The 22,889-nt window shown below is 43.2% G+C and overlaps 1 protein-coding gene across 1 annotated transcript in view; it reads right to left on the minus strand.

The window, feature by feature from the left end:
• Positions 1-11,585: 11,585 nt before the first annotated feature.
• The window catches only part of LOC122924140 (cytochrome P450 2F2-like), a 54,893-nt gene continuing 43,589 nt past the window's right edge, over positions 11,586-22,889 (minus strand). The window contains exons 4-10 of the mRNA XM_044275072.1: positions 22,443-22,592; positions 21,486-21,646; positions 18,186-18,362; positions 17,954-18,095; positions 17,681-17,865; positions 17,455-17,596; positions 11,586-12,002 (exon numbers count right to left, since the gene is read on the minus strand). Coding sequence (XP_044131007.1) covers positions 11,806-12,002; positions 17,455-17,596; positions 17,681-17,865; positions 17,954-18,095; positions 18,186-18,362; positions 21,486-21,646; positions 22,443-22,592 — 1,154 coding nt within the window. The 3' untranslated portion in view covers positions 11,586-11,805. The remainder of the gene's footprint in view (positions 12,003-17,454; positions 17,597-17,680; positions 17,866-17,953; positions 18,096-18,185; positions 18,363-21,485; positions 21,647-22,442; positions 22,593-22,889) is intronic.

The following is a 22,889-nucleotide window of genomic DNA, read 5'->3' on the forward strand; positions in this document are numbered from 1 at the left end:
TGGTAGCTTCAAATACAGTGAAGGAGTTTAAGCATGCATGGGATAGGCATAAGGCTATCCTTCATATAAGATAGGGCCAGGGACTATTCATAGTATTCAGTATATTGGGCAGACTAGATGGGCCAAATGGTTCTTATCTGCCGACACATTCTATGTTTCTATGTTAATGACTGGGCCTCCATGTGAAACCTGTGTTCCTTGTTGTGCTGTTTTGAGTACTCCACAAACATGGCCAGTGCCATAACGCTTCTATACTTCCTTGAAAAAACGCTTCTGGCGATGATGGAAGAGGATGTGGCACAGGAGAAGGGGGAGCAAGAGGGATCATTTCATAGGGTTTCCGGCCAGTCATGCGCAAGTGGCTCTGAGGGTGGCTTCCTGCACCCACAAACACCAGGTACACATTTGTCCAGCCAGGGCACAGTTCTGGAGGATCTGGAGGATGACGAGGTGGAGGATTAGGAGGAGGAGATGGACGAGGAGGAACCATGTTCACAGCAGGGTGGCACCCAAACTAGCTCATGGCCATCACTGGTGCGTGGCTGGGGGCATACAGAGGACACAGACTATACACCTTCCACAGAGGACAGCTTTTCGTTGCCTCTGGGCAGCCTGGCACAGATGAGCGATTAAATGCTGCAGTGTCTCCGCAACGATCACCGAGTTGCCCACATTCTAACTTGTGCTGATTACTGGGTGGCCACGCTGCTGGATCCCCGTTACAAGGACAACACACTGTCCTTAATTCCGTCACTGGAGCGGGATCGTAAGATGCGCGAGTACTAGCACACGCTGGTAGATGCGCTGCTGGTTGCATTCCCACCTGAAAGCGGGGGCACAGTGGAAGCACAAGGTCACCAACGCAGCTCGGGCACCATCAGCACCTCAGAAGGCAGGGTTAGCATGGCCGAAATGTGGAAAAGCTTTGTCAGCACGCCACAACAACCATCACCACCAGCTGATATTGAACACCTTAGCTGGAGGCAGCATTTCACCAACATGGTGGAGCAGTATGTGTGCACACGCCTACACGTACTGAATGACGGGTCTGCCCACTTCAATTTCTGGGTCTCCAAATTGGGCACATGACCTTGCCCTTTACGCCTTGGAGGTGCTGGCCTGCCCTGCAGTTAGTGTATTGTCTGAACATGTGTTTAGCATGGCAGGGGGCGTTTTCACAAACAAGCACAGCCGCCTGTCCACAGCCAATGTGGACAAGCTCACGTTCATCAAAATAAACCAGGCATGGATCCCAAAGGACTTGTCTGTACCTTGTGCAAAATAGACATGTATAGCAGCCTTAACCAGGCATTGTTATACTACAGCGCAATTGCTCATTGTTGTATTTTGGATATTTCACACTCTTTTGGAGTGTACCCTAATTAAAAAATAAATAAATAAAATAAATTAAAACAAAAACCCAGTGTTGGCTACCTCATCCTCCTCCACTGCTGCTTCCACCTACACCGCTACATCCCCCGCCTCCTCAAACTCCTACTCTATATGGACCTCCACCTCATAAATCAAGTTAATTTTTTTTAATCTGTACATATTTTTATTTTATTTTATATCATTTCACTAATTTGTCTGTTAAATTTTCAGGTGAAATTCACCAATTTTTGGGTGTGATATACCCCTGATCTACCTAGAAGACAGGTAACATTTTACTAATTTGTCTGTTACATATTCGGGTGAAATTCACCACTTTTTGGGTGTGATATACCCCAGTTGTACCTAGTAGACTGGTAAAAACATTTCACTAATTTGTCTGTTACATTTTCGGGTGAAATTTACCAATTTTTGGCTGTGATATACCACTGTTATACCTAGTAGACAGGTAAGAAAATGTAATTAATTTGTCTGTTATATATTCGGGTGAAATTCACAAATTTTTGGGTGTGTTATACCCCGACATTAACCCATTTCTGGCGCTGAAAGACCCCTGCTCTGCATAGGTGACAGGGAATAAAATTGATAAAATTTGTCTTTAATTGGCCCCTTCATTCGATCCTTCTGCTTTAATAACTTGTCCCACATTTCAGCTCGATCACATTGCAACCATTGACCTCCCTTGGATGTTGTATCCCTTTCTCACGCTCCCTCTCCGGTGTGGAACCCTGATTCTCCGATAACCGTGATCAACATGGTAGGCTCAGAAAAAAACATCGAAAGTTGATAGAGAAGATATCCAAATGGATCGTGGAGGTCACAGGGACGTGCAATGAGGCAGAAGTTATCAAGTCAAGTCAACAAAGCGGCACATCCACCGCCTCCTCAACCTCCTTAATACATATGGACCTCATCCTCCTAGATCAAGATTATTATTTTTTAGTTTTACGCATTTTATGTTATTTAAAGTCATTTCCCTATCCACTTTTGTTTGCAGAGCACTTGCCATGCTCTTAACCATATTTTGATGCCATTTGCAACCCTCTAGCCCTTGCCATGAAATTTTTACAGCCATTTTACTGCTCAAAAGTTCGGGTCCCCATTCAATGGGGTTCGGGGTCAAGTTCGGGTCCCGAACTTAAACTTTTTTGTGAAATTCGGCCAAACCCGTCGAACCTGAATATCCAGGTGTCCGCTCAACTCTATTTACCACCCAAACAAGACTCAATATTAATTAGCCTGATTCTGTAGTTTACAGAAACACCCCATTTGTGATCATAAACTGCTGTATGGGCACACAGCAGGGCACAGAAGCAAAGGAACGCCATGTGGTTTTTGCAGGGCAGATTTCACTGGGATAATTTCAAATTGCCATGTCACATTTGAAGACCCCCTGAGGCACCTCTAGAGTAGAAACTCAGAAAAAGACCCCATTTTGGAAACTACTGGATAAGGTGTCAGTTTTGTTGTTACTATTTTGGGTACATATACATTTTAGTTGCTCTATATTACACTTTTTGTAAGGCAAGGTAACAGAAAATAGCAGTTTTGGCACAGTTTTTATTTTTTGTTATTTATAATGTTCATCTGACAGGTTAGATCAGGTTGTTACAGATGCAACAATACCAAATATGAATATAATTAGGACCTCATCTGGGTAAGGTAATTTTACTAGTTTATTTACGAATGCCTATCCAGGCAATAGAACCTGTCTTGACCCAGGTATAAATTAATATTTCACTTTTATTTTAATACTAGTAAAAACTAAATGCCAAGTGTGTGCGAGGTGCACTCTTTAATTGAACTTCAACAGAACCAAAAAATTAAGGGGTGTTAAAAACACAGTACACTACTTCACACTGTTAGGTGTATGGCTTTGACAATTAGGCGGGGTGAAGAGATGTGCAGGGCAGAACACTACCGTACCACCGTCCGCGGTGACTCTGCCAGCTGAGAGTGGTTGTGATAACAACCATATAGAGTGATGGGAGAAATGGAAATATCAACCCACTATGTGAATGGCGCATGAAGCGTCTCAGTTGATCTCAGTCTGGGATTAGTGGCAACTAACACCGCAACACAGACTCGGTGCACAGTAGCCAAAACCACAACTAACTTGATTGCTAAACCAAACCAAGCAACGTCGGCCAGCCTGACCGCTAGTTGCTGATTAACAGTGGAGTGGTGCACAGCGATTGAAAACTAACACTGCCCCCCTGACATGTTTCGCCAGTATTCTGGCTTCTTCAGGGGTTAATGGGAAGCCATGAGTGACCCCGGCCACCTGGAAGTTTAAATAGTGTGAGTCACCGCGGACGGTGGTACGGTAGTGTTCTGCCCTTACAGTGGTAAGGGGGAGAGATAGTGCACATCTCTTCACCTCGCATAATTGTCAAAGCAATACACCTGTCAGTGAAGTGGTGTGCTTTGTTTTTAACACCCCTTAATTTTTTGGTTCTGTTTAAGTTCAATTAAAGAGTGCACCTCGCACACACTTAGCATTAAGGTTTTACTTGTATTCAAATAAAAGTGAAGTATTAATTTATAACTGGGTCAAGACAGGTTCTATTGCCTGGATAGGCATTTGTAAATAAACGAATACCAAATATGACTACTTTTTGGTTGTTTCAGTTTTACATAATAAAGCATTTTTGAAAAAAAAAATTTTTTTGTGTCTCCATATTCTGAAAGCCATATTTTTTTTTATTTTTTAGACGACTGTCTTTAGGGGCTACATTTTTGGGGCATGAGATGATGGTTTGAGTGGTACTATTTTAGGGTGTATATGACTTTTTGATTGTTTGGTATTAGACTTTTTGTGATGTAAGGTGACAAAAAATGGCTTTTTTTACACCGTTTTTATTTTTTTATGGTGTTCACCTGAGGACTGGAGTTAGATCATGTGATATTATTATAGAGCTGGTTCTTACAGATGCGGAGATACCTAAAATGTATACTTTTTTATTTTTATTTAAGTTTTACACAATAATATTCTTTTTGAAACAAAATAAAAAATCATGTTTTAGTGTCTCCATAGTCTGAGAACCATAGTTTTTTTTATTTTCTTGGACAATTGTCTTAGGTAGGGTATAATTTTTGCGGGATGAGATGACGGTTTGATTGGCACTTTTGGGGTGCATATGACTCTATAATCGCTTGCTATTACACTTTTTGTGATGTAAGGTGACAAAAAATTGCTTTTTTGACACAGTTTTTATTTTATCTTTTTTATGGTGTTCACCTCAGGGGTTATGTCATGTAATATTTTATAGAGCCGGTTGTTATGGATGCGAAGATTCATAATATGTCAACTTCTTTATTTATTTTTTCATTTAACACAAAAAAAATCATGTTTTAGTGTCTCCATAGTCTGAGTGCCATAGTTTTTTTTATTTTTTGGGCGATTGTCTTAGGTAGGGGCTCCTTTTTTGCGGTATGAGGTGACGGTTAGATTGGCACCATTCTGGGAGGCATATGCTTTTTTTAATCACTTGGTGTTCCACTTTTAGTGATGTAAGGTGACAAAAAATGTTTTTAGCACAATTTTTTTCTATTTTGTTCGTTTTTCACCTGAGGAGTTAGGTCATGTGATATTTTTATAGATCCGGTTGAAACGGATTTGGCAATACCTAATATGTCTTTTTTTATACATTTAACACAATAAAATCATTTTTTAAACAAAATAAATCATGTTTTAGTGTCTCCATAGTCTGAGAGCCATAGTTTTTTTTTTTGTTTTTTTTTTATGGTGTTCACCTCAGTGGTTAGGTCATGTAATATTTTTAAAGAGCCGGTTGTTACGGATGCGACGATATATAATATGTCTAGCACCGCTCTGCTTCCTCCTTGCTCCCCGATGTCAGAAAGCTAGATCGCGGTAATCTCGCAATGCGCAAAATCCCGGTGACAGGTTCCCTTTTTTTTTTATTTTATATTTTTCCCACTGTGGGACTTCACCTTTTCAGGGTTTGATTCTTGTTTCAATTCAGTACAATACATTATGTATTGTACTGAATTCAACTGTTAGTGTCTTACACAGTGAGATGCTAACAGTTGCCTTGGAGACCCAGCCCTCAGGTTTGATCTCCTGGGCTTCCGTAGCTTGCAGGCTCCGATGCCTGTGGAAGTGCAATGAGCCGGACCGTGGTACGGTTACATGGATGCCAAATTATGCAGTGGGTCAGGATATGGATGTTGTAACTCACGTACTAGGTTAGGAATGCCAGAGTGGTGTAATGTCTCTGTATGGTAGTGGTAATGGTGTCAACGGTGTCTCCTACCTGAGTACGGCTGGACTCCTGGATCCTGGCTCACTTGCAATAAAATGAGTTTGGTGCTAGTAGGAGTAATAGAGGAATTTTGAAGCAGAAATTGAGATCCAGACCTTGGGTAAAGTTCAAACTTGTCTTTACTGATGGTAACTATCATCCAAGCAAGATACAGCTTTAGTCTTTGGTCCCAGCAGGTATTGGCAATGTGTGGCAGGAATTTATCTTCTGTTCTATCATGTACCTGGAGCTTTGTAGGAAATGACATATGCTTTGTAGCTCTGTAATGTGGCAGGAATTTGGCTTCTGCACTTTCTATCTTCTGCTGTATGGGGACTGACTAGCTGAGGAGGAATATGGCTTCTCCTGGGTCTCTGGACAGTACTCACAGCTGTTGTCTCAGGCAATGCTTCTTCCTGGAACTGGAGTTGTCTGCTTGCTTCTTCCAGCTGAGGCTGCAAGGCTCAGGCTGGGGATGATGATCAATGTCTCAGCCGAGACAAGATCCTGGCTTAGATCTCTATATCTGGGAGCTCCTAGCATGCACACCCTACCCCTAGCAGGGGGTGGGTTACACTAACATAACTTTCTTCCCTCCTCATAAGGCAGAGAAGTTAGGGGGGAGCTAAACTGGAATAAACTATTCCAGTTCAGAAACACGAAACTGACTCTAACTCCTTGCTAACACATTGCTGCCACCTGCTGATGAACATAGAAATTACAGCAATATACATTTAACAAGGCTTACAATGCACATTTGTGAGGATGTTATGTGAAGTTACATTAGATGACAATGTAAGAGATTGTAGCGGGGTAAGAGTTTTGTTACACAACTCTGGGGTGTTACAGAAGGCATTAGGGCTGACATGGCAACTATCGGCCCCCTGTCAGTGCAGCGCAGGAGAACAATGGAATCAGAGGGAGCCCCCTCTCTCTGTAAATCCCACTTGTCTCACGGTCAGTGCTGACTGCGGCATGTGAAAGGGTTAATCCGCCAGGCATCACTTCATACAGCAATGCCGGTGGATGCAGCATGGGCCCGGCTATCAGTACCCACTCGATCACGTACATGCACGTGGATATGCGGTAAGGCACCACATTCCCCCACGTACATGTACGTGATATTGCGGGAAGGGGCTTAGGCCTCACTTGCGTTGTCCGGATCCGGCGTGTACTCCACTTGCCGGAATTACACGCCGGATCCGGAAAAACGCAAGTGTACTGAAAGCATTTGGAGACGGATCCGTCTTCAAAATGCTTTCAGTGTTACTATGGCACCCAGGACGCTATTAAAGTCCTGGTTGCCATAGTAGTAGTGGGGAGCGGCATACTTACAGTCCGCGCGGCTCCCGGGGCGCTCCAGAGTGACGTCAGAGCGCCCCATGCGCATGGATCATGTGATCCATGCGATCACGTCATCCATGCGCCTGGGGCGCCCTGACGTCACTCTGGAGCGCCCCGGGAGCCGCAAGGATGGTAAGTATGCTGCTCCCTGCTCCCCACTACACTTTACCATGGCTGCCAGGACTTTAGCGTCCCGGCAGCCATGGTAACCATTGAGAAAAAGCTAAACGTCGCATCCGGCAATGCGCCGAAACGACGTTTAGCTTAAGGCCGGATCCGGATCAATGCCTTTCAATGGGCATTCATTCCGGATCCGGCCTTGCGGCAAGTGTTCCGGATTTTTGGCCGGAGCAAAAAGCGCAGCATGCTGCGCTATTTGCTGCGGCCAAAAAACGTTCCGTTCCGGAACGGAAGACATCCTGATGCATCCTGAAGGACGGACTGTCCATTCAGAATGCATTAGGATAATCCTGATCAGTATTGTTCCGGCATAGAGCCCCGACGACGGAACTCTATGCCGGAAGACAATAACGCAGATGTGAAAGAGCCCTAAGAAGCATTCCATTTTGATCCATCATAATAGAAGTCTATGGGCAGCATAGCGGATCCGTCTGGTTTCCGTTATGCAGGACAGGACTTTTTTTTTTCCATCCTGCATAACGGAAACCAGACGAATCCGTTATGCTGCCCATAGACTTCTATTCTGACAGATCAAAACCGAATGCATCTTAAAGGATTCCGTTTTGATTTGCGTCTTATGGATGAACGATGTTATAACGGAAAACAATAACGAAATGCATAACGGTGATGTGAACCCGGCCTAACATAATTATAATTTTCCGTAAACTTTAAAGTAAACTATGCATAGTTAGATTATTTTATATAGATTATAATGACAGCCAAAATACACTGCAAAACAGAAATATATCACCGTATTATAATAGAGATGAAACTATTGTATGGTCTCATAGTGGGAGTAATGAAAAGTTGTAAAAAAAAAAAAAAAGATTTTAAAGGATTAATTTTAAAAAATGCATTTTACCTTACAAAAGTCTATATTATGGAAATACGTTCAGAAAAAAACATAAAAAATATTTTTTAAGAAAATTTTACTGTCCATACAACCTCTTTAATGAATAATAGAAAGACCTGCTCTATTTTAACACAATATCATACTTCAGAATGACACTCTTAATCCAGTGACCTTCTCACCATGGAGGCAGACAATACGGCTTCTTAGGAGGCCGGGGAGAGAGAGGGCCCTGCAGTGAACTCCATCTTCTGTTCCCAGCATAAATACATAGCAGTATCTGACAGCCACCACTGAGCTCAATAGTATGTGTATAAATTCTTATGTACCAAGCTCCACCTAGTGGTGGCAGCAGGCAGACAACTTTATTATGTGCTAAAGGGAAGCACAGGCTTTAAAGCTGTATGGGGGGAATTATTAATGTATGCCAGTTATCTGGTGCAAATATGTTAAGAAATGTATTGTTCAGATAAAGGTAAAGTGAAGTAGAGTGCTACTTTTTATTATTAAAGTTTTGTCAATTTAATTTGTAAATTCTTCAGAAATATCACTTGGAGGGGCATACTAGGTTTTGCAAGGGTGCACTTTGAGGTCTGCATACATTCTGTCTTAATCTGTAAAATTAATTAAAAAAACTCACATACTATATTTAAAATGTTGCCCAACTCTTCTCTCCATGTTCTTCGCCTACACCATGTCTTTTATCGGCTGCAATCTGTGTAATGGAGTGGGCAGGCCAAGCTTCTCTTTAGCCATGGCTGGCACTGTTCAGATCTTCCTTAAAGGGGTTGTCCCACAAATAATATTCTAAAGTTTTCTAACCAGCACCCGGATCTGAATACTTTTATAATGGCATGTAATTAAAAATTTTGTATAGCTACTGAGTTATTCAATAAAATATGCCTTTATAGCGGCACCTGTTAGTTGCTCTTTTTCTAATTTCTTTGTCCTGCTCACTGAGGTGGACGCACATGCTCAGTTCCATCTATCAACTGCTCCCAGCTGCAGCAGACATAAGAAGCCCTTTGAGAAAAGACGGCCCCTGAGCTGCCAGCTTGAAATAAATCATGCAGAACATGTGGAGCGATAATTGGGGACATCTCTGGATCCATGTGAAGTACAGGGCTGGTTCTAGCTTTGTTAGAATGAGACTGTCATGTACTGTCTGATTTTATTTTTTTTCCATAATCCCTTTAATGGGACAGTTTTGTCAGAAAGTGCCCACCCTCCAGTTTCATTAAAAATGTATGACTCGTTTAAACAACTGCATCAGCCAATATGGAGTAAAATATGTATGGCCATGTCTGCTGAACGAACATTCACCAGATGATTGTTTGTTCAACTGCTGTTCAATTATCAACCAACTTCTATCTAATGTGTATGGCCAGCTTTAGAAGTTGCACAATTCCTATAAAAGCAATGGTATCCTCTCTAGCTGGTTACAACTTTAATTTATGAAGATTTGTATATTTATTGCCAAGGAAATCTACTCTCTATCACCTTTTAATTGATCAAATATTTTAGAATCTCTTTTACCTTCCCTTATTTAACCCCTTATTTAAACCTGTCAATGACAACATGTACAATAACAGCATAAACAGTGGATGTCATCTCTTTACAGGTGGTGGGAGCAGAGAGAGTCCCATAGCCACCAGGTACCTGCTGTTTTACACAGCAGACACCTGGGGCTAACGTCTGCGATTGGTGATAATGCCGATTGTAGACATTTTACCCCTCAGATGTCCACAGCATCTTAGGCAGCTCTCCCAGCAGGGGCGTAGCTACCATAGCGGCAGTCCATGTGACTGCTATGGGGCCCAGGACAAGAGGGGGCCCAGTGTTAGTTGGGATTTTCTCCTCTTGTACTGGAGGTGAAAACTCGGTCAGGACTCTACCCTCTAAATGAACAACTTTTAACAAATGATGCAGTGGAAAAATGGCCCAAGGGTCATTGAAAAAGGTTTAGGCAGAAACCCTTCTGTCCTGTGTGGGGGCCTGGTTTGATTCTTGCTATGGGGCCCTTACTTCTCTATGTACACCACTGTTTCCCAGGGAGTGTTACTGTGTGAAATAGTAGGCACCCGGGACTAATGTCTGACATTGGAGATAATGTAAATTGCAGACATTTGACCCATGAGATGCTCACAGCATCTAAGGCAGCTTTCCCAGGGAGTGCTCACTCCTGAGGCCAGAACGGCTTCCCCATGCTGAGATCAGAGAAGCCTTTCATTGCCTGCAATAGCCTGGGTCTCTAAAGAAAGCTAGCCTATTACAGCTGATTTTCTTATGGAGGCCTGCAGCTGGCAGGGTCCCATAAGAACAGAGTGAATCTGCAATACATTGCAGGATAGATTGGAGGCTTGGGCAGAGAAGTGGCAGATGTAAGGTTCTGCACATGGGAAGGAAAAATACATGTCACCAGTTCTTACTGAATGTTAAAACACTGGGTAACACTGACATGGAAAAGGACTTAGGAATTTTAGTAAACAGCAAACTAAACTATAGAAACCAGTGTCAGGCAGCTGCTGCCAAGGCCAATAAGATAATGGGTTGCATAGATGCCCGTGATGAGAACACAGTCCTACCACTTTACAAATCACTAGTCAGACCACACATGGAGTACTGTGTACAGTTCTGGGCTCCTGTGAACAAGGCAGACATAGCAGAGCTGGAGAGGGTCCAGAGGAGGGCAACTAAAGTAATAACTAGAATGGGGGCAAATACAGTACCCTGAAAGATTATCAACATTAGGGTTATTCACTTTAGAAAAAAAGACAACTGAGGGGAGCTCTAATTACTATGTATAAATATATCAGGGGTCAGTACAGAGATCTCTCCCATCATCTATTTATCCCCAGGACTGTGACGAGGGGACATCCTCTGCATCTGGAGGAAAGAAGGTTTGTACACAAACAGAGAAGAGGATTCTTTACGGTAAGAGCAGTGAGACTATGGAGCTCTCTGCCTGAGGAGGTGGTGATGGTGAGTACAATAAAGGAATTCAAGAGGGGCCTGGATGTATTTCTGGAGTGTAATAATATTACAGGCTATAGTTACTAGAGAGGGGTCATTGATCCAGGGAGTTATTCTGATTGCCTGATTGAATCAGAATTGATTGTCTGAACTGGATGGACAGTAACTGCCCAGGCCGCTCTGCCTTCTCCGCGCATAACTCCTCCATAACCCATCATCTGGCCCGCCCTGTAACCCCTGTAGATGCCGTGCTTGAACAGTTAACCACCCGGCTTGGGCATGTGCTCTGTTCTGACCACTGTGGGAATCAGCCTCACTCCCAGCAGTGCGCATGCGCCAGCTAACGGCATTCTGCTAGGGATAGCTGGCGCTGGGCCCGGCAGCGAACTGCACACAAGCGGGATCTCTGCCACTCAACAGCATGATGTAGGGATTTTGGGGGGCGAGCCAGACGAGGGGTTAGGGAGAAGTTATGCACGGAGAAGGTAGAGCTGCCTGGGCACTTACTGTCCGAACACCACCCCTGGGCACTTACGAGCCCTCATTTGCATATCAATAAAACCACATTTTTGCTGTCTATGAACAATGGAAGAAAATAACAAAGGTACCATTTACATCATGTTTATTTGTACTACAGCACTATGTAAGCAGCGCACAAGATGACATTTTGGTGACAGACTCACTTTAAGTGAGAATTGGAATATTTTGACTCTTCCCTGTCACCAAGTTGATTCCTGAACTCATGAACGTCTTCCAAATCACATGATCGCACATATCCGTACCAATTATGACATTATTATGTTACGCTTGAGAACCTGTACGGGGTATGAATATTATCTCAAAGCTGGGAGGGATATTTCCAAGTCCAATTGCAACTGGAGCCACTGAGATCTCATCAGGTAGCACGGGTGACTTGAAGGTGAAGTTCTGCAATAGTGTTGTGATATAAATGAAGAGCTCCATAAGTGCCAAGTTCTTGCCCGGGCAAATTCTCTTTCCTAAAAAGACATGTTAGTGAATACATAAAGGAGTATCTGCAATAGGTGATATACTGTATATGCTCTATATATTGTGACACCAATGCAGGATTGGTGGTGAAAGGGTGAGAGTCTTTCACCTGCTACTTCACATAGGAGGTAAATCTTCGGGATATATACCTCCCTTCCACCACCAATCCTGCATTGGTGTCACAATATGTATATATGATCTTATACAGTGCATTTGGAAAGTTTTCAGACACTCACTTTTTTCACATTTTATGTTGGGGTCTTGTGCTAAAATAACAACTAAATCAAGTTTTCCCCATCATTCTGCAAACAGAGCAGAATGTTTGAAATCTCCTTTATTGAAAATGAAAAACTAAAATATTGCATTGACACAAGTATTCAGACCCTTTACTCAGGACTTAGTTGAAGCCCTTTTGGCAGCGATTACAGCATCCAGTCTTCTTGGGTATGATGCCACAAGATTTGCACACCTGAATTTGGGGGTTTTCTGCCATTTTTCTCTGCAGATACTCTCAAGGCTGGATGTGGACTGCCTGTGTTTAATTGGGATATTCAGGATATTCAGTTGGGTTCAAGTCAAGGCACTGGCTGGGCCACTCAAGGACATTGACAGGGTATTCCCCAAGTCACCCCTATGTTGTGTTGGCTTTGTGCATAGCATCATTGAATTGTTAGAAGGTGAACCTTCGACCCAGTCTGAGGTCCAGAGGACCCTGAATCAGGTTTTCATTATAAATATCTCTGTACTTTCCTCTAATCAGCTTTCCCTCAAACCTGACCAGTCTATCTGTCCCAGTTGCTCAAAAACAACCCACATCAAGATGGTTCCACCACCATGCTGTATTGTATGGATGGTTTTAGGCAGGTAATGAGCAGTGCATCTTTTGTTCGAAATATACCGTGTAGAATTTAGGCCAGAGCATTTTGTTTTTCACAAAAAAGTCCTTTAGGTGCATTTCTCCAGATGGGCTTTTATGGGCCTTTTACTGAGGAGAGGCTTCTTTATGTCCACTCTCCCATAAAGCCCATGATGGTTGACCTTCTGGAAGTTTTTTCAGGATCTTTGGAGCTCATCCAGAGCCACCATTGGGTTCTTAGTTACCTCTCTTACCAAGACCCATCTCTGCTGATTACTTAGTTTGGTAGGGTTGGCCAGCTTTAGGAAGAGTCATGGTTGTATCAAACTTCTTCAACTTCAAAATTATGGAGGTCACTAGAGATGGCCTTGCGATTGGCTCGCAGGTTGTTTCGCTGCGAACTTTGCTCGTTCGCGGTTCGCCGAACATGCAAACATTTGGCGATGTCCGCCGGTGCCATATTATTTTGCATTGTGCCGAACTTTGACCCATGACACATCCATCAGGTGGAACAGGACAGCGAGAGAGGTTGCTGTGTTGAGCAGGGACAGACTGTGTGCGGTTCTGCTGAGATACCACAGCTAGATAGAGGGACAAACCCTATTGAAATAACTAATTGCAACTGGTGTGACCCTGTTGCCCGCCCCCCCCCCCCAAAAAAAATGATTGAGGGGTGTAATATACCTATAATATAACTTCTAACATAGAAAGTATATTATAGTGCATTTTTATTATGCAGCAGTTGTGTGCGGTTAAGCTGAGATACCACAGCTAGATAGAGGGACAAACGCTATTGGAATAACTAATTGCAACTGGTGTGATATACCTGTTGCCCAACAAAAAAACTGATTAAGGGGTGCGATATACCAGCTTCCACAAAATACTGACTAAGGGGTTTGATATACCAGCTTCCACAAAATACTGATTGAGGAGTGTGATACACCAGCTTCCACAAAATATTGATTGAGGACTGCGATACACCAGCTTCCACCAAATATTGATTAAGGGGTTTGATATACCTGCTTCCGGCAAATACTCATTAAGGGGTTCTATATACCTGTATCCACAAAATACTGATAGAGGGGATTGATATACCAGCTTCCACCAAATATAGCTTGAGGCCTGCGATACATCGGCTTCCACCAACTATTGATTAAGGGGTTTGATATACCAGCTTCCACAAAATACTCATTATGGGGTTCTATATCTGCACCCTCCTCACCACCACCCATCCATTCCCAGACCTTACCGATGCGCAGCCATTCTTGGCATCGTATCAGGAAGAGGTGGTAGCAATGGCTGCCACCCAGCGGTATGACGACAGTACCCAGATCAGCCCAAGGACGGATGTCCCCGCTGTTGCTGCCTACTCTGAGATCTCTAATGTCAGTGGTGGTGAAGGTGACGATGATGACGTGTCGATAGATGTCACGTGGGTGCCCACAAGATAGGAAGAGGAGGGGAGTTCAGAGGGAGAGACAGAGCAGCAGACAGGGGGTAGAAGGAGGAGAAGTAGGCAGAACTCATAGTGCACAGCAGGCAAAAAGCAGACTGCAAGTGTATCTGGAGCGAGCCATCCACCATACAAGGTCACATCTGGTGCATGGCTCCGCAGTGTGTTTTTTTTTTTACTGCTGACAATAGTGTTGCCATCTGCAGCTTGTGCTGTCAACGCATAAGTCGCAGTAAGCCCAACACTTAACTAGGCACCTGGTCTCCCATCACCAAGCTCAGTGGGAGCAACACTGTCAGAACCCACAAAGCCACACTTCCGGCGCTCCACGTCCTGCCTCTTCTCCTTCTCCTCTCTCCTCACATTTGTCCTACACTCCACCTTCCACTGTGCCGTCATCGCGTTCATCTGGCAAAAGGCAAGCTTCCGTGGCTCAAATGTTCGAGCGTAAAAAGATGATGACCAGGATAACCCTCTTGCACAACGGCTGACCGCTGGCTTGGCGGAACTGCTAGCCCGCCAACTACTGCCATATAAACTGGTGGATTTGGAGGCCTTTAGAAAATTTGTGGCCATTGGCACACCGCAATGGAAGGTACCTGGAAGGAAATATTTCTCCCAGAAGGGCATCCGGGGCTATATGGCAATGTTCAGCGGCAAGTGAGTGTGTCTCTGGCACACAGTGTCGGTGCCAAGATACATCTGACCACAGACACGTGGTCTAGCAAACACGGGCAGGTCAGGTACATAACTTTTACTGTCCACTGGTGAACCTTTTTATGCAGTGAATGCCTAATGTTTGGGGCCTGTACTCCAATGGCCTGCAGTAAAATTGTTATCCAATGACCGTCTAATATACCTCCAGCCACATAATCACTTGATCTTTTCTGTACGGTGAATGCATAATTTTTGGGACCTGTAATCTAACTGGCCAACAGTAAAATTGTTATACAGTGACCGCCTAATGTAACTCTAGCCAAATAATCACTTGTTCTTTTCTGTCTGGTGATTGCCCAATGTTTGGGGCCTGTATTCCACTGGCTTGCAGTAAAATTGATATCCAATGACCATTTAATATACATCTAGCCACATAATCACTTGATCTTTTTTGTACAGTGAATGCCTAATTTTTGGGGCCTCTGAGAAATCCAAGAGGGTGATTTTGTTAGCCATGTTTTTAATCCAATTTTATATTTTTAGTTCCTTTAAACATATGTATTTGACATGTATTTGTACTGGCCTACAGTAAAATTGTTATCCAAGGGCCAACTAATATATTTCCATCCACATAATCACTTGATCTTTTCTGTACGGTGAATGCATAATGTTTGGGGCCTGTACTCCACTGGCCTGCAGTAAAATTGGTATCCAATGACCGTCTAATCCGCCTAATGTAAATCCAGCCACATAATCACTTGTTCTTTTCTGTATGGTGAATGCCTAATGTTTGGGGCCTGTACTCCACTGGCCTGCAGTAAAATTGTTATCCAATGACTGTCTAATATACCTCCAGCCACATAATCACTTGATCTTTTCTGTACGGTGAATGCCTAATGTTTGGGGCCTGTACTCCAGTGGGCTACAGTAAAATTTTTATCTATTGACTGCATAAGGTACCTCGAGCCACATAATCATAATTTCTTTTATGTCAGGTGAATGCTTCATTTTTAGGGCCCGTACTCCTGTGGCCTAAAATAAAAATTTTCAATGCTCCAGCAGGGCATTTCTGAGAATTCCCCTTTAAGACGCATAAAATAGCCCCTGATTAAAATAAATATTTTTAGTGAGAATTTTTGTCATTGATCTCCCTCTGGTATGTCACTGTCCATGTTGTGGGACTATTTGTGCACTTCTAGTAAGTATTTGGTGGCTGCAAATATGACCTAAAGGTTTTCCAGGTTCGCCTGCCATTAAAATAAATTGGGCCCGCCGAGAACTTGCGGTTCGCGAACATTTGATCGCGCTCACTCGATTGCATTCGCAAATCGTCCTGGCCGATGTTCGTCCATCACTAGAGGTCACTGTGCTTTTGGGAACTTTCAGTGCAGAATAATTTTTTTGGTACTCTTCTCCAGATCTGTGTCTCCACACAATCCTGTGTCTGAGCTCTATGGGCAGTTCTTTCCTCCTCATGGCTTGATTTTTGCTCTGATATGCATTGTCAGCTGTGAGACCTTATACAGACAGGGCTGTGTCTTTTCAAATTACGTCCAATCATCTGAATTTAGCACAAGTGACTCTTATCAAGGTGTAAAAACATCTTAAAGATGATCAAGAGAAATTGGAGGTCCCCAAGAGCAAAATTTCAACTGTCATAGCAAAGAGTGTGAATACTTATGTCCATGCAAAATTTTAGTTTTTCCTTTTAACAACTTTAAAAAAAAAGGGGAACTGTGTGCACATTGATGGAGAGAAACTTGGGGGGGTCATGAATTAAGCTGAAATACGCCTGTTTCAGGAGTAGAAAAAGGTCTAAATGCAAGACAGCTTGGAAACTGTCTTACATTTAGAACTGGGGGTGGATACACCAAAGTTATGAAGAGGCCGGTTACACCGCCGGTTTAGGGGTTTATTAAGACGAGCATCTAAAACAATGGGTAGAGAGGAATCCACAACTTACTCTCAGTCCCTATCACTCAGCCTGGGTAGATCCTCTATCCGTTTAGCTAGGACTGTATCAAATTGTTTAGTTACACTAAAGTATAATAACTCATAAATGTGTGGCTTCACCAAGTCAGGAGACCAAAGTGTGGTATAAACCAATGACTCCTAGAGGGGATCTAAACTGTGGATTAAAAAGCATGTTGAAGTTGAAGGTACTGAAAGAATGCAGTATTAAGTAGTCCCTATGAGGACTGCAAAGAAGAAAGGGAAGGTCATAGAGAACATTTCCCTTGGTTAATCCGCCATGTATTCTGACACAATAACACTTGTCCAATCTGTGCTGAGAATGTCTGTGTGAGACACTTGATATTGACAAGCAAAATTACAGAGGAAGGCACAGCAAAGTACTTCAAAATTTATAATTTACAGGGGAATTCAAGTGTTCACTAAAAAAGTTCAGTAGAGTGGGCAGGTCCTCAATAATCGTATAATCCACCCAATTTTGCATCTGGTTCAATTTCATACTCACCTGCGGAAAATGGCATAAGGGAATCTTTCTTTAGAACTTTACCATTTTCATCCAAAAAGTTTTTGGGGTCAAAATTCTCAGCATTATTGAACTTTGCTTTGTCAAAGTGTACACTCGTCAGCACGGGAATGAAAGCTGTTCCCTATGGGTAAGAATATATTGAAAAGTAATTGATCAGTAAACTTTTTGCATTGTCATTGTTCCTTAGCCCAAAGTAAATGTTTACCTTTTTCAATTTGTAATTGCGAATCTCAGCATCCACGGTCAATTCATGGGGAAGACTCAAGGGTACTACATCGCCATATCTCTGGACCTCATTTATGAAAGCTTCTGTGTAAGGCATATTAAGTCTGTCCTCAAAATTTGGTGGTCGTTGGCCAATTACATTGTCTATCTCCCTGTAAAGCTTCTCTGGGGGAAAAATGAAGAAAAAAAAAAACATTTTTTAATATATAATGTTTTTTTAAGGTTCTCAGATGTTGAACATTAAGCAGTCTACCTGCTATTTCAGGGTGTTTCATGAGGTTTAACAATACATATCTCAGAGTAAGGCTGACTGATTCTGTCCCACCAAAGAACAAGACCATAGAGCACATCACCAATGTATTGGGATTGAAGAATGCTTCGTTATTCTTCCCTTCCTGTGTTTAAAGAAAAGATGTGGAGAAAAAGATGCAATGATAGATAGTAGTGCTTGAGAACATCTATCAGTCATTTGACTTTGTTTGTACCTTCTCCATTTTGATCAAGAAACAGTCTATAAAATCCCTTGGGTTATTACTGTCCAAAGTCTTCATGTTTTCCTCCATCCTCTTGTTGATATAGTCTGTGATGTATTTAAAGTTTTCCATGATTTTATGGTGAGGTCCAGGTAAGTATTTCATGACATTTGGGAATATGTTATAAAGCTAAAATAAGAACAATAACCAAAAAAGTATAAATAAACTATGAAGTGTCTCACAATACTACGTATATACATGTGAAGAAGCAGGGGTCATCAATATTAACTGCAGTAGCAGAGAACAGTAGCGCACAATACAGGATTCCTGACATTTCCATAGTGTTAAAGGGACAATCCCAGGCACAACCCATGAACAGGTGTGGTGATGTGTTGGGGAGAAAGCAGCCATCTTTTTGTAGTCCTGGAGAACCCTTTGCAAACTCTGGTAAACTTCACTTCGTTTTGGAGGAGGAAGAATCATACTGTGCTTTTGAACTTGTACCTTTTGGCCCACTAGTCCACTTACACCATATGCTTAGGAGGAAAGGCCTTTTAGTTGGTTTCAGGACAGCTAGTCACTCTGTACACCACTCAGTCCACCTCTTGACAGATCTTTTTTCTGCCCACACTGATCAGTCAAGAGTCTTATGGGAAGATTTATTAAGACCTGCTTTGTGTACTGACATTGTGCTGGCTTGAGACTTATGTCAGGCAACCCATGCTTCAGAACTGAAATTGACTTTCCCCAGGAGCTGGAGTGGATTTATTTTGCAATGTACACCAGTTTTCTAGAGCAAATGCTCTTAATTATCCCTTCACACAGTGGCGTACACACAATCCATGGGGCCCCGGTGCGAAACTGATCCATGGGGCCCCCTCCCCGTCACCCACCCCCCACTACCGCTCCTACCAGTGGCGCAACTATAGTGTTATTGGCCACAGTGCAAACTTTGGATTGCCCCCCCCCCCCATTTTTACAAAGAAGCGGCAGATTTTGTTACTAAGGGCTCTTTCCGTGCGGCTAATCCGCTGCGTGAATGAGTGCCAAGCCCCATTCTGGACAGCAGAGACACGGAGCAGTAACATGATTGACCCTGATCTTTTTACTAAAAAATCGCGGTGACAACTTTATCTCACTGTGGTTTTGTAGTAAAAAGGTCACAGAGAGGCATGGAGCATTATCAATCATGTTAATGCTCCGTGTCTCTGCTGTCCGGAACGGGGCTTGGCTCTCTTTCACGCAGTGGATTACCCGCACAGGATCCGCTCGTGTTAAAGAGCCCTAAGCCCAATGCATGGCTACACTCACCCAGTCCTAATAAAATCTGGTCCTACCACATCCAGGGTGTCACTGGCCTCGGCGTGATGTCCGCTGGATCCAGAACAAGGTCCCTGTGAGGAGAAAAAAAGAATAATCACATAAGGAAGGGCTGACTGCCCCTGTGAAATCACCAGAAGGGGCCGCTGTGCTGGCCTGTAAGACTGAGCCATGCCAATGTATAGCAGGGTAATCTAGGACATTTCCCCTAAGTGCTACCACACAGTACTAATGCCCACATTGTGGCCCCTCACAGTAGTTATGCCCACCTTTGTTCCTGTCACAGCAGTTATGCCCAGATATGTGCCCCCTCACAGTAGTTATGCCAAATATGTGTCCTCTTACAGTAGTTATGCCCAGATATGTGCCTCCCTCACAGTAGTAATGCCAGATTATGTGTCCCCTCACAGTAGTAATGCCAAATATGTGCCCCCTCACAGTAGTAATGCCCAGATATGTGCCCCCTCACAGTAGTAATGCCAGATTATGTGTCTCCTTACAGTAATTATGCCCAGATTATGTGTCCCCTCACAGTAGTAATGCCAGATTATGTGCCCCCTTCACAGTAGTAATGCCAAATTATGTGCCCCTCACAGTAGTAATGCCAAATTATGTGCCCCTTCACAGTATGTATGCCCAGTTATGTGCCCCCTCAAAGTAGATATGCCCAGATATGTGCCCCTCAGAGTAGTTATGCCAGATATGTGCCCCTCACATTAGATATGCCCACATATGTGCCCCTCACAGTGGTTATGCCTTCATATGTGCCCCCTCACAGTAGTTATGCCTTCATATGTGCCCCCTCATAGTTATGACTTCATATGTGCCCCCCTCACAGTAGTTATGCCAGATTAGGTGCCCACTCAAATTAGTTATGGCAGATAAGGTGCTCAGTAGAGATGCCCACTTTTGTGCCCGCTCACTCTAAATGTGCCCATCACCCCCCCCCCCCCCCTGCAGCGTTAGAAAAAAACAAAAAAACAAACTTACCTTCTTCCCTGATGACAGGCTCCCACACTCAACACTCTGCTGGCAGTGCTGAAGGCAGGTTTCCAGGCTTTCAGCTCTCCTCCCACAGCCAGCAGCGCGATGTAGGGACAGCAGGGGGAGCTCCTGAGCTCTGAAGATCAGTGAAGCAGGGAGCAGAGAGGTTTCCCTGCTTCATGCCTGGCCAGGTGTGTGTGAGTTAGTGTGCGCTCCCTCCCTCTTCTCCCCCCCCCCCCATATTATACATGTAATGGAGGCATAGAGCACTCTTATGGGGCCCAAAATTGCCACTGTACTTCATGCCGGGCCCCATCAGAGTGCTCTATTACATGTGAGTACAGTGGGGCCCCTGCTAGCGGCCTAGGGGGCATCCCCTGGAAAGCCGGGCCCGGTCGCAACTGCAACCCCTGTGACCCCTGTATGTATGCCAGCGCCTTCACATAATATGTCCTCCTACTGGTCCATTCTTGCACAGAAAAACCATCATCAGTGTTGAGCCGTGCATAGACTATGGCTGATGCCAGGTATCTTCAAACTGGCATCCATGAACCACTGTTTCCCAGTGACCAGTGATGCTGGCAGGGCTTCAAGACAGCAGCAACAATGGGGCAGCGCTGGCGCTTCCCAAGAAAATGGGGAATGATATACTGGGACAAAAAAGTGGGGTACACAATTGGAGACAATGAAACAGAAAGAGGAGAACATCAAATTGTAAGGGGGGAATAAGTGTTATACCCATTAAGACTTAGTTGTTTGCAGACTTTGAATGTTATGTAAATTTTGACCCATAATTGTTCATTTCCTTTACTGTTTTGTACATGTAAATTCAGTCTACTATTGCAATGTAGTAATGAAACAAGAAAGTAAAGAACCAAGGAAGAGTTGTTACAGAAGCACCATATGGCAAAACCATAGGCCTGGTGCCCAAGTCTATGCTAAGTGCATGAGAACTAAATCTAAAATGTCAAGTATTTGAGATTTCCTGAAATCTAAAATGTTACTTACTAGTCCCCAGCGTGTGCTCATGAGAGCAAAGTTGTCTTGAACACATTTCACCAGATTTTGGAAATTCTCATTTTGATAATCAAACCGGCTACCAAACACCACGGAGCAAATCACATTGGACATAGAACGTAGTATATGGTAATTGGGATTTATTGAAGCTCCTAAAATAATTTAAAAAAAGGCAATCAATAGGTAAAACTCAATATACACAAGAGCAATGTGTTGGCGTGGCTTTCCAAATAGTTGTGTGGAGTAACAAGGCCTTTTCTTGATAATAGCTGATCCTCAAACATAAGATTTATAGAAGTGTGGAGTTTATGGTGGTCAAAAAAATCAGTCAATGTTATGCGACGGCATAGGGTATATCAGCTGCTTCTGCTGAATCGGGTGCCCCATATAGCTGTAATACATAGACTTTACATTGCTATTATAGTACATTATGTATAAAACAGTTCTTTGCTCACTGTATGTTGGTACTGTTTTACCACTGTGTGGCGGTACTTACTTGTAAGGCACAACAATATATTTTTTGTTGTGTGGTGATAGTGGCTTAGTATAGCATGATTATTGAAGCAGCTGTATGAAAGTGTAATTTTGACCACAGTATAGAACAACAGTTAGTCCTACACCCAGGACCCATGAGGAAAGTCTGTTTCAGCAGGCAGAGGCTCTTGAAGAAGCACCGGGGCCTTCTCTCTGCTCGCGCTCAGCCCCTTTCACTTCTGAGGCTGAGCTGCACCTAGGCCACGTGACCAATGAACATGACATCACGTGGTCTAGGAAAAGCTGGAGAAGGCCATGGTGCTACTGCTGCCTTCTTAAACAGCTGATCAGCGGGGGTCCTGAGTATTAGACTCCCATCAATCAGATACTCATGACCAATCTAGAGGATTAAAAGTAAAAATTATAGGAAAAACATTCTAATAATAATCATTTAAAAAAATGAATAAACTTTACCATTTGTTTTCCTCAGCACATCACACAGAAACCCGGCTTCCTCACGTATCCTCTCCTCGAAGCTGCGTTTTCCAACTCCAAAATTATTCAGTGTTAGCACGGAAAAACGTCTCAGCGCCTTCCATTTTTCCCCACTACTGAATGCAAAATCTGTGCAATGCAATAAAAAAAATTACACTACCATCAGATTCTTTTCTGTAACAGAAAATTCCTGGATGGTTTTATGGATAATTATTTTAAGTCACTCCATATCTTCTATTTCCTGTTCTGGCTCCTTAACGTCCTCCTTGTTTGGACTTTTAGCAAAGCAAACAGTCTTACTTGACTACTACTTGAGTCACTACTTGAGTAGTGACTCACATATCACACTAATTAGTGAAATGTACTTCTGTGAGCATCTGTATCTAAGCCTATCACTGCCATACTGTTATCCTAATTCTACCTGCT

This window comes from Bufo gargarizans, unplaced genomic scaffold (assembly GCF_014858855.1).
Source record: "Bufo gargarizans isolate SCDJY-AF-19 unplaced genomic scaffold, ASM1485885v1 original_scaffold_845_pilon, whole genome shotgun sequence".
NCBI classification, from domain to species: Eukaryota; Metazoa; Chordata; class Amphibia; order Anura; family Bufonidae; genus Bufo; species Bufo gargarizans.